The following is a 16,300-nucleotide window of genomic DNA, read 5'->3' as shown; positions in this document are numbered from 1 at the left end:
GGACGAGCTCATCAGGGGACAGTATGGGACAGGAAGGGGACAAGGGGAGGAACAGGTCAGGTGACTCAGGTGACTCCCAATTTTCTGCTCTGGGCACCTGGAGACCCAGCACTAAGACAGAAACACAGTAGGAAGCTGGTGTGATAGGTGAGACAGTTATGATTTTCAGACAAGCCATATTGTGCCTACAGCTGTAGGATCATAGTCATTTAGGCTCAGAGGAGGTCTAGATCTCATTGCTCTATATCAATGCTTCTCAACTGGGGGCAGCCTTGACCCCCAAGGAACATTTGAGAACAGGTGGAGACATTTTTGACTGTCAAACCTGGGGAGGAGGGAGAGGCTGCTACCAACATCCAGTGAGTAGAGGCCAGGGGTGCCCTATACACCCTACTATGCACAAGCAATGGGGACCAGTTTGCTCTCCCACCTAAAACAATCCCCCCAAAAGGACAAATAATATGAAACAATGATTTTTAAGATACTTACTTTCAAAACATTAGGCAGTGAAGGACTGTTGACATCCACCCCCCGCAAGAGATGGGAAACAAAGGAAGTGAGCCCTACACCATGCAGTAGCTTACTGCCCTGGGAAAGTTTTCAGGCTGTGATGCAGGAAGGGGAAACCCACGTGGAACCCAGTGGGCTCCATAAGTTAGAGAGACAGCTGGGGAGACCAGAGCATCTCAAGTGTTCAGAATAGAGCACCAAGGAGGAAAGTGCTGCTCGGAGAGGAAACTCCCTTGGAGCTCATCACCTCGTGCACAGGAGTGTGCGGAAAATCCCCGAGGCCAAGAGAGAAGCACTAGAAAGGGTTAGAGGCCACACTCAGCATTCTGATACAGCGCAGGGAATAGTGCCTCTTGCTGTCTGCCAGACCTCGTGACTCCTGGGGCATTGCATAGAATGCACAGGAGTGTTTTCTCTCAGCAGTGGGGGATAGTTTGCTCTATACTGAGAACTCTGGACCCACCAAATAAGTCTTAGAAACAAAATATATAGGAAGACATAGACAGAAACTCAGTAAGAATATGTAAAATATTTTTAAAAGTCAACAACTAGACCTAATTTATGGAACACTTTACCCAGCTACAGCAGAATCATTCTTCTCAGTGCACACAGAACACTTAGCAAGATAGACCATATTCACGGGAATTCCCTGGCAGTCCAGTGGTTGGGACTTCACGCTTTCACTGCTGAGGACACTGGTTCAGTCCCTGGTCCAGGAACTAAGACCTGCAAGCCGTGTGGTACAGCCAAAAATATGTTCAAATCAGACAGTGTATCTTCTCTGAAAACAAGGGAATTAACTTAGAAATCAGTTAACAGAAAGATTTATGGAAAATCCTCCCAAACTTGGAAATAACACATTTCTAAATAATGCATAGGTCAAAGAAGAAATCCAAAGGATAAGACATTTTGAGCTGAATAAAGATGAAAAAAACAATATACAAATTTTGTGCATGCCTCTAAAGCATACTTAGGGGGCAATTATAATACTAAATACTGTAATACACTAGAAAAATAAGACCAAATTAAACACAAAGTGAACAGATAAAGAGAAGCAATTAAGATCAGAGTGTAAATTAATGAGATACAACACAAGTTGGCAAACTACAAGCTGCGGACTGGCTTCCCCTTTTTGAAATCAAATTTGTACACAAACACACAGCCCTGCCCTTTCACTTACATGTTGTCTGTGGCTGCTTTTTAACTACAACAGCAGAGCACGTAGTTTTGGCAGAGACCATATGGCCTGAAAACCTAAAATATTTACTCTAGCCCTTTCAAAGGTTGCTAACCAGAAAAACAAAGACATAAAGTCAGTAAAACAAAAATCTCTTTTTTGAGGTTAATAAAATCAGTAAGCGTCTAGAGGACTAACTAGGGGAAAAGAGAAGACACAAATTACCAATGATAGAAATGAGAGAGTCGACATCACTAGACTCTTCAAATACTAAAAACACAGTAAAGGAATATTCTGAACAACTTTATGTCAATGAATTCAACAACTTAGATGAAACAGACAAATTCCTTGAAAGACACAAACTACAAAGCTCCCTCAAAAGAAATAGGTGTCTATATTAGAGAAATTTAATTTGCTATTAAAAATCTTCCCACAATGAATTCTACCAAATATTAAAAACAATGGCAACTCTACACAGACTCTTCCAAAAATATTGAAAAAGGGAATACTTACCAGCTTATTCTGTGAAACCAGTATTACCCTGATGCCAAAATAAGACATAAAAGAAAACGGCCTACCAATATCCTTTGTGAATACAGATGAAAAATTCTCCACAATATTTTAGTAAATTGAACCCAGCAATAATAAAAAGGACAACACATCATGACCAGTTGGGATTTCAGGAATGCAAAAGTAGTTTAACATTTGAAAATCTATGAGCATAATTCACTGTAATAACAAACTAAAAACATAAAATGCGGTTTTTCAAAAGCTAGAGAAAAAAACATTTGACAAAACCCCAACATCCATTTCTGTTAAAAACAAAAACAAAAAAACTCTCCAGCAAACTGGAAATAGAAGTTCCTCAACCTGAGAAGGGACATCAGTAAGAAACCTGCAGCAGATAAACTTAATGGTGAAAAGTTGAATGCTTTTCCTATCAGATCAAGAATAAGATAAGATGTCCACTCTTACCACTTCTATTCAGCGTGGTATAAGGCTCTAGTCAGCACAATTAGGCAAGAAACAGGAATACAAAGCACCCAGATTGGAAGGGATGAAGTGAAACTGTCTTTATTTGCAGGTGATGTGATCACCTGTGTAAGTGCCCAAGTCAGTGTGGAAGGATAGTCTGTTCACCAAATGGTGCTGGAACGACTGGACATCCATGTATAAAAGGATGAATTCCAAGCTTTATCTTCCACCATCTACAAAACTAACTCATAGGCTAAACATAAACCCTAAAACATGAAACTTCCGGAAGAAAATCTAGGAGAAAACTTTTATAACCTTGGGTTAAGCAAAATTTTCTTAGATACACAACCAGAAAAAATTGATAAGTTGAGCTTTATCCAAATTAAACACTTCTGCTCTTGCAAACACACTGTTAATAGAATGAAAAGAGAAGGCACAGACTGGGAGAGATATTTACGTAGCATATATCTGATAAAGAGCTTTCACCCAGAAGATGTAAAGAACTCTCAAAACTCAATAATGAAACATGAACAACTGATTTTTAAAATGGATAGGGACTTCCCTGGTGGTTCAGTGGCTAAAGACTCTGAGCTCCTATTGTAGGGTGCCTGGGTTCGATCCCTGTTCAGAGAACTAGATCCCGCAGGCCGCAACTAGGACCCGCCTCAGCCAAATAAATAAAAATAAATATTTTAAAAGTGGATAAAAGATTTCAACAGATATTTCACCAAATAAGACACATGGATGGCAATTAAGTACATAAAAAGATACTCAGCATCAATAGTCATTTGGAAAATGCAAATTCAAACATGATACTCTGCCCCTACACACCCATTATAATGACTAGAAGTAAAGAGACCAGCTGCAGCAAGTGTTGGTGAGGAAGTGGAGGAACTGGAACCCTCATATATTGCTGGTGGCAGCATAGAGTAGTGCAATCACTTTGGAGAACAGATTATGGCAATTTCTTAAAAAGTTATATATGCTATATAAAAATACACATAGATAAATGTATACACATGAAAAATACTTGAAAAGTTAAACCCACAGGCTGAGAGCACCAGGAGAGCAGGACCCTAGGCCAAGATGCAACTGGACGTGAGAGAATCTGTCAAACCTGCGGGAAGGGCAGAGCCAGGTTTTGAGCTTATTTGACGTGGGTCACCCTCTTTAGAAAAAAAGAAGTGAAAAAATGAGAAATTCCAGTTATATACAAACCTGAGTATTCATTTAGGACAAACAAGTAACCACAACAGATTCTTGGAGTCGTCGATCTCCAGGTCCTTTTCTTCTGAGTTATTTTGGAATGTTTCTCCAGAAAAGCAAACATAGAAAAGCTTCCCGTCCCCACACGCAGCCAGCCCTGCCTCATAGTGCATGTGGTGTTGACTCCTAAGGATGCAGAGCCAGCCCCTTCTCAGTGGTGGTGCCCTTGCCCTGTGAATGACCACACAGCTGCCCCAGCCATGCCTCCAGTCTTTGTTTTCCATTGGCCTCACTGTCTCTTGGGCTCCAGGCTCTGCTGTCTCTGCTTCAAGCTTCCTTCCTCTCTGCCTCTGCATTGCTGCCTGGGCCCAAAGGAGTCGGACTCCTGTGTGTGTCCTGAAGGGCTCAGAAGGCATCCTAGGACTCTGGCTCACCGCTCTTCTGAGCTTTAGGCTCCATGGGCCCCATCAGCACGCTTTCCTTTTACCCTGCCTCCAGGCCTCATGTGTATCGTCTCAGCAAGGATGCATCTCATCCCATGCTCCAGCCCTCAGAGCAGCCCCCTCGGTTTCCCCAGTCCTCAGCGGCCTTGCTCTGGGCACTGTCAGCCTGACCCCAGCGGGCTGCCTCATTGATGGAGAAACGACAGGAGCATAGGCTGGATCAGAGCCCAGTGCCCGGGACTTCGAATCCCAGGCTCTGCCATGTATTCAGTTCAGTTCAGTTCAGTCGCTCAGTCATGTCCGACTCTTTGTGACCCCATGGACTGCAGCACGCCAGGCTTCCCTGTCCATCACCGACTCCCAGAGCCTACTCAAACTCATGTCCATTGAGTCGGTGATGCCAACCAACCATCTCATCTTCTTTTGTCCCCTTCTCCTCCTGCCCCCAATCCCTCCCAGCATCAGGGTCTTTTCCAATGAGTCAACTTTTCCCATGATGTGGCCAGAGTATTGGAGTTTCAGCTTCAACATCAGTCCTTCCAGTGAACACCCAGGACTGATCTCCTTTAGGATGGACTGGTTGGGCCATGTATTAGCTGTGTGAATTCAGAGAAGTCCCGTAGTCACTCTGTGCTTCAGTTTCCCTGCCTGTCAAATGAAAATAGTAACAGTACCTCACTCAGGGTCATTGTGAAGATTAAAGAATCCTAGAAGGACAGATGTGTGTCAGCTTTGTTCATCAGGAGAGTCATATATGCTCTGGTTCACTACTCCTGTCTTCCATCACTGGGCTGCGGGTTCCAGAAGGAATGGCCTGGGTCTCACAGCTCTCCTTTCATCCCACTCCTTTGGGAACAGAGATGTCTGGGACTCACCCCATCAGCAGGTTAACCCACTTAGGGTCTGAGGTTCTGGGACCTTAGCAAGTAACAGTGAGTTATATGCTATGGGACGGGCCATAAAGATAAGATTATTCTTGAAAATCCCTTAAATTGCCTGTATATAGACCTCAGTTCAGTATAAATTGTTTTAGGTATATGTCCAAAATTAATTCACTTGCACATGAAAACTCAAGGACCTCTGGAGCTACTGTAGAAAAAGTCAATTCATCAAAAACTGTCTGGGCATTCCTATCTTTCTGCCTTTGGATAATAATCCAGTATCTAGCTGTGAGTGGGGACAGATGGAGAATTCTGGAGTATTTGCTTCATCCTGGTTTAATATCGTCTCAGTAACTTAAAAAAATTTTTTTTTGTCTGCACTGCATGGCTTGCAGGATGTTATTTTTCTTAATAGGAATTGAACCCAGAGTCCCGTCAGTGGAAATGCAAAATTCTAACCACTGGACCACCAGAGAATTCCCTCTGTAACTTTAATACATGTGAAGAAGCAGGCCTTGTTTTCAGGGATGGGAGAGCAGGCTGTGATGTCACAGCCCATGTTAAAAGCACTTAGTGACATTTAGCTGGGTTTAAAGATGTGTAAAGTTGATTTAACAAAATACGTACTGAAGCTCCTCTGGTGTCTGAGCTTCTCTGAGCTGCTGTCAAATCTGCATGCTTTTTTCTAATAGTACCCCAGGATGATTTTAATAATAGGGAAAAATAACCAAGAAGGCTAAGGGAGAAACCCAAGAGGGCCCCAAAGACAGATGTTCGAGGTATGAAGATGTGCAAATATAGAACCAGAAAGCACAGCTGCTGCTGAATGGTTTTTGGAGAGACGGCCGTCTCACACCCCAGGGAATGAAAGCCACCTGGTGTTGGGCCGGAGAGAACCCTGAGGGGGAGGCACCCCATGTCTGCCCGGGTGCCTGCAGTAAGCCTGTTCTCTCTGTCTTGCAGGTGGTGCCGGGGAGCGGGAGAAGGTGCCGGCCAACCCCGAGGCGCTCCTGCTCATGGCCAGCTCCCAGCGGGACATGGAAGACTGGGTGCAGGCCATCCGCCGGGTCATCTGGGCCCCGTTTGGCCGAGGTACTGCCCGTAGCGCGCATGCTCACCCTCTAGAACCCTTGCCTTCAGGTAATCACGCCCCTCCTCCCCACACTGAGCCTGCAAGATCCCTCTGTCCCAGGACTTGCTGGCTGAGTCCCATGCTTCCTGCGGCAGCAGACAGACAGGCAGTGTTGTCCTTTTCTGCTGCCGGTCCTCAGGACCCTTGGTGGACCCTTGGTGGACCAAGCAGGTCCTAGCAGGGGAGACTTGGGCCACTTTTCAAAAAAGTGCCCTCTTCTGACCCGAAAGTCCTGTGGTTTATGTGTGCTTCCCTCTGTGTCCAGATCCTTGCTGAGTGTTGGGTGTGTCTGAGGCCAGAAGTAGGCACTCAGGGTCATATTGGATGGTGAGGTACCAAGTCCATCCCTCTGCTGCGACTTGTGGCCCCTTCATGGCCTACATAGCCCTGGACCTGACCTGAAAACGAAAGTTGCCATTTACTTACCTGCTCCTTTATTCTACACTTTTGTTGGGTACCTGCCATGTATGGAATGGTATTCCAGGTGCTAAGAATTAAACCAGAGGATGCCTCTACCCTCCCCTCCCCCTTCCCTTGTCCTGGGAGAGACAGATGATAGGCAAGTAAAGGTGGCTCATGATGTCCCCTGGGGAGAAATGAAGGGAGCCAAGTAGAGCCACACGGAAGGACAGACTTTATAAAGTCAACTTAGTAACGTCACCGGGAAAGCCAAGGATATGGAAAAGAGATGCAGGCAGAGGGACCAGTGAGTGCAAAGGGTTGGGAAAGGGCCGTGGAAACACGAGGACTCTCAGGAAGATCAGAGGGTCTTAAAGAGTGAGGATGGGAAGATGGAGGACCTAAAGCCTTGGGGATATAGTGGGGATTTTAGATTTCCTTCTAAATTGATGGAACACCAGGGAGAGCTCTGAACAGGAGACAGACACTATTTGACTTATTAGAGCCCTCTGGCTGCTGTGTGAAGGGTGGGCCATAGAAGGACAAGGCTGAGACTCTCATCTGACAAGGATGCGGGGCCTGGGCATGAGTGGGAATGGAGGAGACATGGAGAACGGTCAGCTGAGGCTTATCCTGAAGATGGGGCTGCAGGGTGTGCTAAAGGTCTGGACATGGGGCACAGAAAGCAATGGTGATGCCTAGCTGCGCAGGTGCTGTTCTCTGTAGGTTGGTGTCCCTGTGCAGTCATCATGGAAAGGGCTTCTAGAAGGATCACCATGTCGGCTGGGCTGGGGCCACCAACTTGCCACTGAGTATGGAGACAGGACCAGCCATGTCCTAACCACACGAGCCATGAACATCCTCTCTCTCCATGTTGCATAGTGTTTGATTGATGCACCATCCAGGCCGGGGCAGAAGCTCACCTTTGGGGGCTTCCTAAGTGGCCCCACCCTGTTAGCCACGGCCTCCCTGCCCCCTGGTGATCATGGCGCCTTTGACCCACAGCCCCAGTTTAATGGCCTGGGAATACTTAAGCCCATCAAGGAACTTCTGCAGCCTCTACAGGCTCCTTTATGTGCAAGGTATTTGAAAGTGACCCAGTGGAGGAGAATAGAATCCAGAGAAGATGCCTATGCAGCTGGACTTTCAGGTGGCATCTTTGAGCAATAGGGAAAGGAGAACATTGCCATGATCTTGGCTAGCAAGAGGCTCTTTGAATGAGTTACAGAAAGCACCACGTGTTTAGCAGCAATGCAATGGAAAAATAAGTGATTCATTCTTACAACAGAAAACTCTACAGCAGTGAGAATGAATGAACTACAGTTCCACCCAACAATATGCATGAACCCTAAAAACATACTGTGAGACTAGGACAGGAATTCCATTTATATAAAGTCATACTGTGAGACTAGGGCAGCAATTCCATTTATATAAAGTCAAAGATAGGGCAGAAAGATGGAACTTCCCTGGCGATCCAGAGCTTCCATGCAGGTTCAATCCCTGCTTGGGGAACTAAGATCCCACATGCCTTGGGGCATAATAAAAATAAAAATTTTTAGAAAATAGGGCAGAGGGAAACTATACTGCTGCTGCTACTGCTAAGTCACTTCAGTCATGTCCAACTCTGTGCGACCCCATAGACGGCAGCCCACCAGGCTCCCCCGTCCCTGGGATTCTCCAGGCAAGAATACTGGAGTGGGCTGCCATTTCCTTCTCCAATGCATGAAAGTGAAAAATGAAAGTGAAGTCACTCAGTTGTGTCTGACTCTTAGCGACCCCATGGACTGCAGCCCACCAGGCTTCTCCGTCCATGGGATTTTCCAGGCAAGAGTACTGGAGTGGGGTGCCATTGCCTTCTCCCGAAACTATACTATTTATGGCCAAATAATTAGGCAGCAAAAAATATAAAGTCAAACAAAGAGATGAATGCTGTAAAGTCAGGATGGCAGGCCTAGTTGCAAGGGTATGCATTTTTAATACTGTGCATATCTGTGAATATGTGCTTTAAATACTTTTTGAATTCTGCATATTTCACTATATTAAAAAATCAAAAACTAAATAGAACCAAGAAAGGAAAGAAACTAAAGGTCAAAGAGGCTAAATAATTTGCCCAAGATGACAGAGTTAGTCATCTGGAACTGAGAAACAGGCAGTTGTTCTGACCTCTGAAGCTGTGCTCCGTCCCAGCCCATCAGGACACTGTCACATCACACATGGTCTACCTGTACTCAGGGTGTGTTGACTCCCTGGACACATGTGCTTGTCTGTCTGTCTCTGTGCTTGCCGAATGGGGACCGTTTGCAGAATCCCACATAGAATCCAGATTTGCCCTCCCCCAGCCTTCTTCCCCCAGCATTTACAGATTTCTCAGGCAGTGCACTGTGTGCTGAAGAACTCACAAGAATTTAAACAGGAACCGCCATCAAAGGCGCTTATCTCCTTTCGACCAGAAGTATAGAGGAAATGCAGAAATCCCAGGGGTTAGTGGTGACAGACATGTCCAGGCAAGTGTGGGCTCTCGAAGGGGGGGGCTTCATCCGCCTCTGCAGGTTTCCTGGCAAAGCTGTTATTAGCCTGGGTCCCCCTGCAAAGGAGGCTTAGGGGATCAGCCCTTCTTTCACTGTTTAATAACGGAGCCTGTGAACCCTTTCAAGTATGTTTGTTCTGGCAGAAAGCGACCACCTCTGACAGGCACAAATGGGCAACATGCCTACTGCAGGCAGGGGAGAGCCTGGCTGCCCCAAAGAGAAAATGGGGCTGGCCAGTGGGTCAGGGGAGCTGGTTACTGCTGATGGCCTGCCCAGGAGTGGCCCTGATAGAGTGACTTTTGTCTGGGCATTCATTCATTCAACCAGCCAGTCATTCATTGGAGGATGTGTTCTAGGGGCTGGAATCACAGCAATGAGTAGGACAGACAAGGTCCCTGCCCCTGTGGAGCACACATTCTAGGAAAGAAAACAGACAGCAAACAAGTTGGGATGGGGAGGGCAAGTGGGAGTGATGGAGGGTTCAGTGTATAGTGACATTTGACTAAAGGAGATGAAAGGGTGATTACACATCTATCTGTGCAGAGCGTTTTGAAAGTAGAGACAGGGGTGTCCATGTTGGAAGAGCAGTAAGGAAGCCAGCATGACTAGAGCAATCTGTGAAGGGGGAGAGAGGAGGTAGGGGCTGGTAAATCAGGAGGGCCTTGTCACAGTGATGACTCTGGCGAGGTGGTACCATTGGCAGGTCTTGAACAGAGCAGTGGCCGAGTCTGACTCAGGTTCCAACAGGGTCCCTCTGGCTGCTGTGTTGAGAATGGATGAAAGAAGCAAAGACAGAAACAGGGAGACCAGTTAGGAGCTCATTATACAATCATGCAGGTGAGAGATGATGGTGGCTTGGCTCCAGATGGCACTAGTGATGAGGAATAATAGATTTCTCGATATATTTTAAAGGTAGAGCCAATAGTACTTCCCTCACTGGAAAGGGTGAAAGGTGTAAGAGAATGAGAGAAGTCAAAGGTAATTCCAAGGTGTTTTGACCTAAGCCAACTGGAAGGATGGATTAGTCATTCACTGAGACAAGAGAGAAGAGAGAAGTGCAGTTGTTTGGAAGGAAAATGGAGTTCACTTTGGACTTTAGTCTGGGGTACCTGTTAGAGGCTCAAGTTTAGGTATCAAGTAGGCAGTCTGACAGTTAAGGCTAGAGATCAGAAGGGAGGGCTGGGCTGGAAAGGGGATTTGGGAGCCGTTGACACACAGATGGGGTTTTGAAGCCATGAGTCTGGATGAGACATCACGAAGCTAGTGAAGAGACAGCAGAGGACCCGGGCTGAGCCCTGAGCTGCCCTCAGGTAGGGGGACAGGAAGAGAGGAGGGGCCAGCAGGGGGGCTAAGGAGAGCCAGGAGTGACTGTGGTTCCTGAATTGAGTGAAGAGACCACCTAAGGAAGACGTGTCTATGAACTGCTGGTAGATCGACCAGGAGAGAACAGGTGGTGAGCACAGTTCACTGGTGACTTGGACAAGGGTGGTTTTGGTGAAGTCCTGGGGGTAAAGCCAGATGATAGTGGGCAAGAGAAAAGATGAGAGGAGGGGAACTGAAGTGTGAGCATAGCCAACTCTTTCAAGAAGTTTGCTGTAAAGGGAAACAGAGAAATGGGACAGTAGCTGGAGTGGGGAGTCAGGTAAAGAGAGAGTTTTATTTTTTTAAGTTGGGAGACAAAATAGCAATGATGGTGCAAGTGAGGGAGAGAAGAATTGCTGGAGTACCAATATCTTGTGGATACAGATGGAAAATTTCTCAACAAAATACAAAAGTAATTGAAACCAGCAATTTATAAAAGGATTACACATGATGAACAAATGAGATTTATCATAGGAATGAAAGAGTGGTTTAACATCTGAAAATTTATTAATGTGATGCATCAGTAGAATAAAGGACAAAAACCACATGATCATCTCAATCAACTCAAAAAAGGCATTAGATAAAATCCAGCACCATTTTATGATCAGTTCATTTCAGTCGCTCAGTCGTGTCCGACTCTTTGCGACCCCATGAATCGCAGCACGCCAGGCCTCCCTGTGCATCACCAACTCCCAGAGTTTACTCAAACTCATGTCCATCGAGTCAGTGATGCCATCCAGCCATCTCATCTTCTTTTGTCCCCTTCTCCTCCTGCCCCCAGTCCCTCCCAGCATCAGGGTCTTTTCCAATGAGTCAACTCTTTCCATGATGTGGCCAAAGTATTGGAGTTTCAGCTTCAGCATCAGTCTTTCCAATGAACACCCAGGACTGATCTCCTTGCAGTCCAAGGGACTCTCAAGAGTCTTCTCCAATGTCACAGTTCAAAAGCATCAATTCTTTGGTGCTCAGCTTTCTTCACAGTCCAACTCTCACATCCATACATGACCACTGGAAAAACCATAGCCTTGACTAGACGGACCTTTGTTGGCAAAGTAATGTCTCTGTCGCTTTTTAATATGCTATCTAGGTTGGTCATAACTTTCCTTCCAAGGAGTAAGTGTCTTTTAATTTCATGGCTGCAATCACCATCTGCAGTGCTTTTGGAGCCCAAAAAAATAAAGTCAGCCACTGCTTCCACTGTTTCTCCATCTATTTCCCATGAAGTGATGGGACCAGATGCCATGATCTTAGTTTTCTGAATGTTGAGCTTTAAGCCAACTTTTTCACTCTCCTCTTTCACTTTCATCAAGAGGCTTTTTAGTTCCTCTTCGCTTTCTGCCATAAGAGTGGTGTCATCTGCATATTTGAGGTTATTGATATTTCTCCCAGCAATCTTGATTCCAGCTTGTGCTTCCTCCAGCCCAACTTTTCTCATGATATACTCTGCATATAAGTTAAATAAGCAGGGTGACAATATACAGCCTTGACTTACTCCTTTTCCTATTTGGAACCAGTCTGTTGTTCCATGTCCAGTTCTAACTGTTGCTTCCTGACCTGCATACAGGTTTCTCAAGAGGCAGGTCAGGTGGTCTGGTATTCCCATCTCCTTCAGAATTTTCCACAGTTTATTGTGATCCACACAGCCAAAGGCTTTGGCATGGTTAATAAAGCAGAAATAGATGTTTTTCTGGAACTCTCTTGCTTTTTTGATGATCCAGCAGATGTTGGCAATTTGATCTCTGGTTACTCTGCCTTTGCTAAAACCAGCTTCAACATCTAGAAGTTCACAGTTCACGTATTGCTGAAGCCTGGCTTGGAGAATTTTGAGCATTACTTTACTAGCGTGTGAGATGAGTGTAATTGTGCGGTAGTTTGAGTATTCTTTGGCATTGCCTTTCTTTGGGATTGGAATGAAAACTGACCTTTTCCAGTCCTGTGGCCACTGCTGAGTTTTCCAAATTTGCTGGCATATTGAGTGCAGCACTTTCACAGCATCATCTTTCAGGATTTGAAATAGCTCAACTGGAATTCCATCACCCCCACTAGCTTTGTTCGTAGTGATGCTTTCTAAGGCCCACTTGACTTCACGTGAATTCAAGGATGTCTAGCTTTAGGTGAGTGATCACACCATTGTGATTATCTGGGTCATGAAGATCTTTTTTGTACAGGTCTTCTGTGTGTTCTTGCCACCTCTTCTTAATATCTTCTGCTTCTGTTAGGTCCATACCATTTCTGTCCTTTATCAAACCCATCTTTGCATGAAATGTTCCCTCGGTATCTCTAATTTTCTTGAAGATGGTAAATACACTCAACTGTCTAGAGATAGAAAGGAATTTTCTCAACCTGCTAAAGGGCATCTATAAAAAAACTTTCAGATAACATCATGCTTAATGGAGAAAGCTGGATGCTTTTCAGGAACAAGACAGGATTCTTGCTTTTACCACTTCTGTTCAACATTGTACTAGACATTCAAGCTGAGCACTTAGGAAAGAAAATGAAATAAAATGCATCCAGATTAGGAAGGAGAAACAAGTAATCTATTTGCAGATGGCATAATCTCATATGTAGAAAATCTTAAGAAATCTATTTTAGATCTAATAAAAAATTCAGCAAGATTGCAAGATACAAGATCAAGTAAGCTGTATTTCTATACAGTAGCACTGAGGAAACAAATTAAATTAAGAAAACTTCATTTATAATAGCATCCAAAAGACAAAATACTAAGGAATAAATTTAACAAAAGAAGTACAAAACTTAATACTCTGAAAATAACATTCTTGAGAGAAATTGAAGACCTAAATAAAGGGCAAGGTAGCCCCTGTTCATGGATCAGAAGACTTGATAGTGTGAAGAGGGCCCCACTCCCCGGTGAATCTCTGGACTTCCAGGCCCAACTCTAGGAACACGGCCCCCCAAGAGGCTCTGTTGGGCAGTCCCTCCTAGCTAGCTGTCTGTAAACGGGGAGAGAAGGAGTCATGGGATACCAGAGTCACCCAGCATCTGCTGAGTGCTTGCGGTGAGTTCTATCTTGCCTGGTTATCTGGAGCGAGCCAGCAAGTGCTTGAAAGTGTGTCTTATGTGCATAGGAAAGTGCTTATTAGCAAAGCCTTTTGAGCTGAAGTATTGAAGGAGGCAGAGTAAGCAGAGGTCTTGGCAGCAGGCTGTGGTCTGCATGTGATCTGGCTCTGCCCTTGCTTGCTGTGTGACCCTGGGCATGCCACTTAACTCTCTCTGTGTTCTTGTTTGCAAAATGGGAAAAAGAACATCTTCTTTGCAGAATTGTCATGAGAATTAAGAGAGAAAATGGATACAAAGTGCCCGGCAGTCTCAGTTCTGAAGAGTTCTATTTATTCAACACAGAGCAGCATGTAGGCTGGGCACCCAGCAAGGATCAGACGGAGGTTCCATTCTATGCTCTCCAAGGCATAGGACAATTGTTCTCATACCAACCACCCAGGAGAAGGCTTGTAAAGTGAGACTGAGAGTTGGAAACCCGTTTCTAAGTTGCTAGAATTTGTTTCTAACAAGTTCCCAGGTGATGCTGATGCTGCTGGTCTAGGACCCACATTTTGAGAACTGCTGTGTTAGAAGGTGGTGAGTGTTACGGTAAGAAAAATATAGAACCATTTGGCCACCCGACGTGAAGAACTGACTCATTGGAAAAGACCCTGATGCTGGGAAAGATTGAAGGCAGGAGAAGAAGGGGATGACAGAGGATGAGATGTTTGGATAGCATCACTGACTCAATGGAAATGAGTCTGAGAAAGTTCCGGGAGATGCTGAAGGACAGGGAAGCCTGGCATGGTGCAGTCCATGAGGTCACAAAGAGTCAGACACGACTGAGCAGCTGAACAACAACAAAACACAATGGTGAGGGTGGTCCTAACGAGAGAGTGACACCCAAAGCCTGGAAGAAGTTGTGAAAGTGAGCCAGGAAGACGTAGGGTGGGTGTGTGTCAGACCCGGCAGCAGCTTGGGCAGCAGCAGAGAGTACTGATGTGATCTTGAACCCATGCACAGGCAGGTGGGCTGAAGGAGTGAGGGACAGGGAGCGTGAAAGGAGCCTGATGGCAGAGGAAGGACGTGCTCTGATAAATAGTTAAAAGGGCAGCTCTGATTGCTGACCACAATGGGTCAGTAATGTAGGCAATAAGCAAGAGTACTTCCCCTATGGTGGGTGGTGGTGAAGGTGAGCAGATTCCAAATCTGTTTTGAAAATAGGACCTACAAGATCTCCTGGATGTGGGTTTGAGAGAAAAGGAGCAGTGAAGATGAACACCCAGGGGTCTGATCAAGTGGCAAGAAAGAACTGGAATTAAGCAAGAGAGGAAGACAGCCTAGAGCAGGTTTGGGACAGTGCAGCAAGACCACAGCTCCATTTGGGCACAGGGGAGTTTGCAGTGCCTGTTAGTCATTACACTGCTGCCCACTGCAGGCATCCTGAGTGGGCAGTTGGATGCAGGAGTCTGAGGACCGGGGTTTGCAGCTCAGTAACTAGGAGCATAGTAACTATCCCCCCTACCCAGCGGACACTGCCAAGCAAAGCCCAGAAACTGTCTCAGCCTTACAGGCTGCAGCACAGGGCAGCAGTCCTGATGCCAGGAGCCTGGCTTGGGCATGGTGTCCTTGCCCAGAGTGACAGCTCCATACTGAGGGGCACGAAGGGCCAGGCAGCAGGCCCGCCGTGGCCATCAGACCTGCGCTCCCCGTGCCGGCCCCACCCCGGTGTGTGTGTGACTCTCACAGGCCTCTGCAAACTTTCCCCGACCCCTCCCCCCAGAGCTGACAGTCCTGTCCTAGATTCCTCAGAAATCATGGAGGGAAGGAGGGGGACAAAGGCAGCTCCCAGAGGCCATGGGGCAGGACACTTGACATGGAGAAAATCCAGCCTCAGGACAACTTGGAGAGACACAAAGCATCCTTGTTAGGCCAGCTGGTTGTGGTCATTATTTGCTGGAATGATATCTCCAAATGGAAGCCCTCAAGGCACAGATTGAAGATGAAAGGTCACTGGCCCCAGCCCAGGCTGGCAGTGGTGGAGCCTTCTGCCCAGCACTACTTACTCCAGATCCCAGCTCTCGGGAGATTCAGGAAGAGAACATCTTATCTCCATTTCCGCTGAATTTAACCCACCAAACCAGTGGGCCTGGACCTTTCCTGGCAGCCTTTCCAAAAGGAGAAAGATGCAGCTATTGCTGACCTGGACTGGGCTTCAGTCACTGCACCAGGAAAAGGGGGCACTTGAACCTGAGTCTGGTACCCCAGGCCCATTCTGGTGGGCCCTGAGGGACCACATGTCAAGTGGAAGAGGAATCACCCCCACAGGCCTTGAACCTCATCCAGCCCCAAGCTCGCAGACGCCAGATCAGTCGTCTTACAAGTATAAGGGTCAGTACACAGCACCCTTTGGCCTCCTTCTCCTGCAGCCCTCAAGGCTTCTCACCTGCAGTGCCCCGGGAGTCTGTGATTTTAGATCCCCACAGGGGAAATAGCCTCCAACCGCAGACCCCACTGATCTGCAGCCAGGGATCCTGGGGTGGTTTACCAGGGGAACAAGGCGGAGGAGCTGCTGCCTTATCTTGGGAGAGCCTGGCAAGCCAGCGAGAGTGATTTATAAGGGGCAGCTCGCCACTGCTTCCTGTGATATTCAACTGCTCAACTAACTGGCCCTTGCCCACCTTGCTGGC

General features: G+C 46.3%; 1 protein-coding gene across 7 annotated transcripts in view; it reads left to right on the top strand.

Moving 5' to 3' along the window:
- The window catches only part of ARHGAP22 (Rho GTPase activating protein 22), a 176,160-nt gene that overhangs the window by 134,104 nt on the left and 25,756 nt on the right, over positions 1-16,300 (top strand). For 6 of the 7 annotated variants that reach the window (XM_061161988.1, XM_061161990.1, XM_061161992.1 and 3 more), the window contains one exon: positions 6,156-6,332. In XM_061161988.1, coding sequence (XP_061017971.1) covers positions 6,156-6,332 — 177 coding nt within the window. The remainder of the gene's footprint in view (positions 1-6,155; positions 6,333-16,300) is intronic. The other variant, XM_061161989.1, reaches the window with a different exon arrangement.

This window comes from Dama dama, chromosome 15, assembly GCF_033118175.1.
Source record: "Dama dama isolate Ldn47 chromosome 15, ASM3311817v1, whole genome shotgun sequence".
Taxonomy (NCBI): domain Eukaryota; kingdom Metazoa; phylum Chordata; class Mammalia; order Artiodactyla; family Cervidae; genus Dama; species Dama dama.
This window is presented reverse-complemented; position numbering and strand designations above follow the sequence as displayed.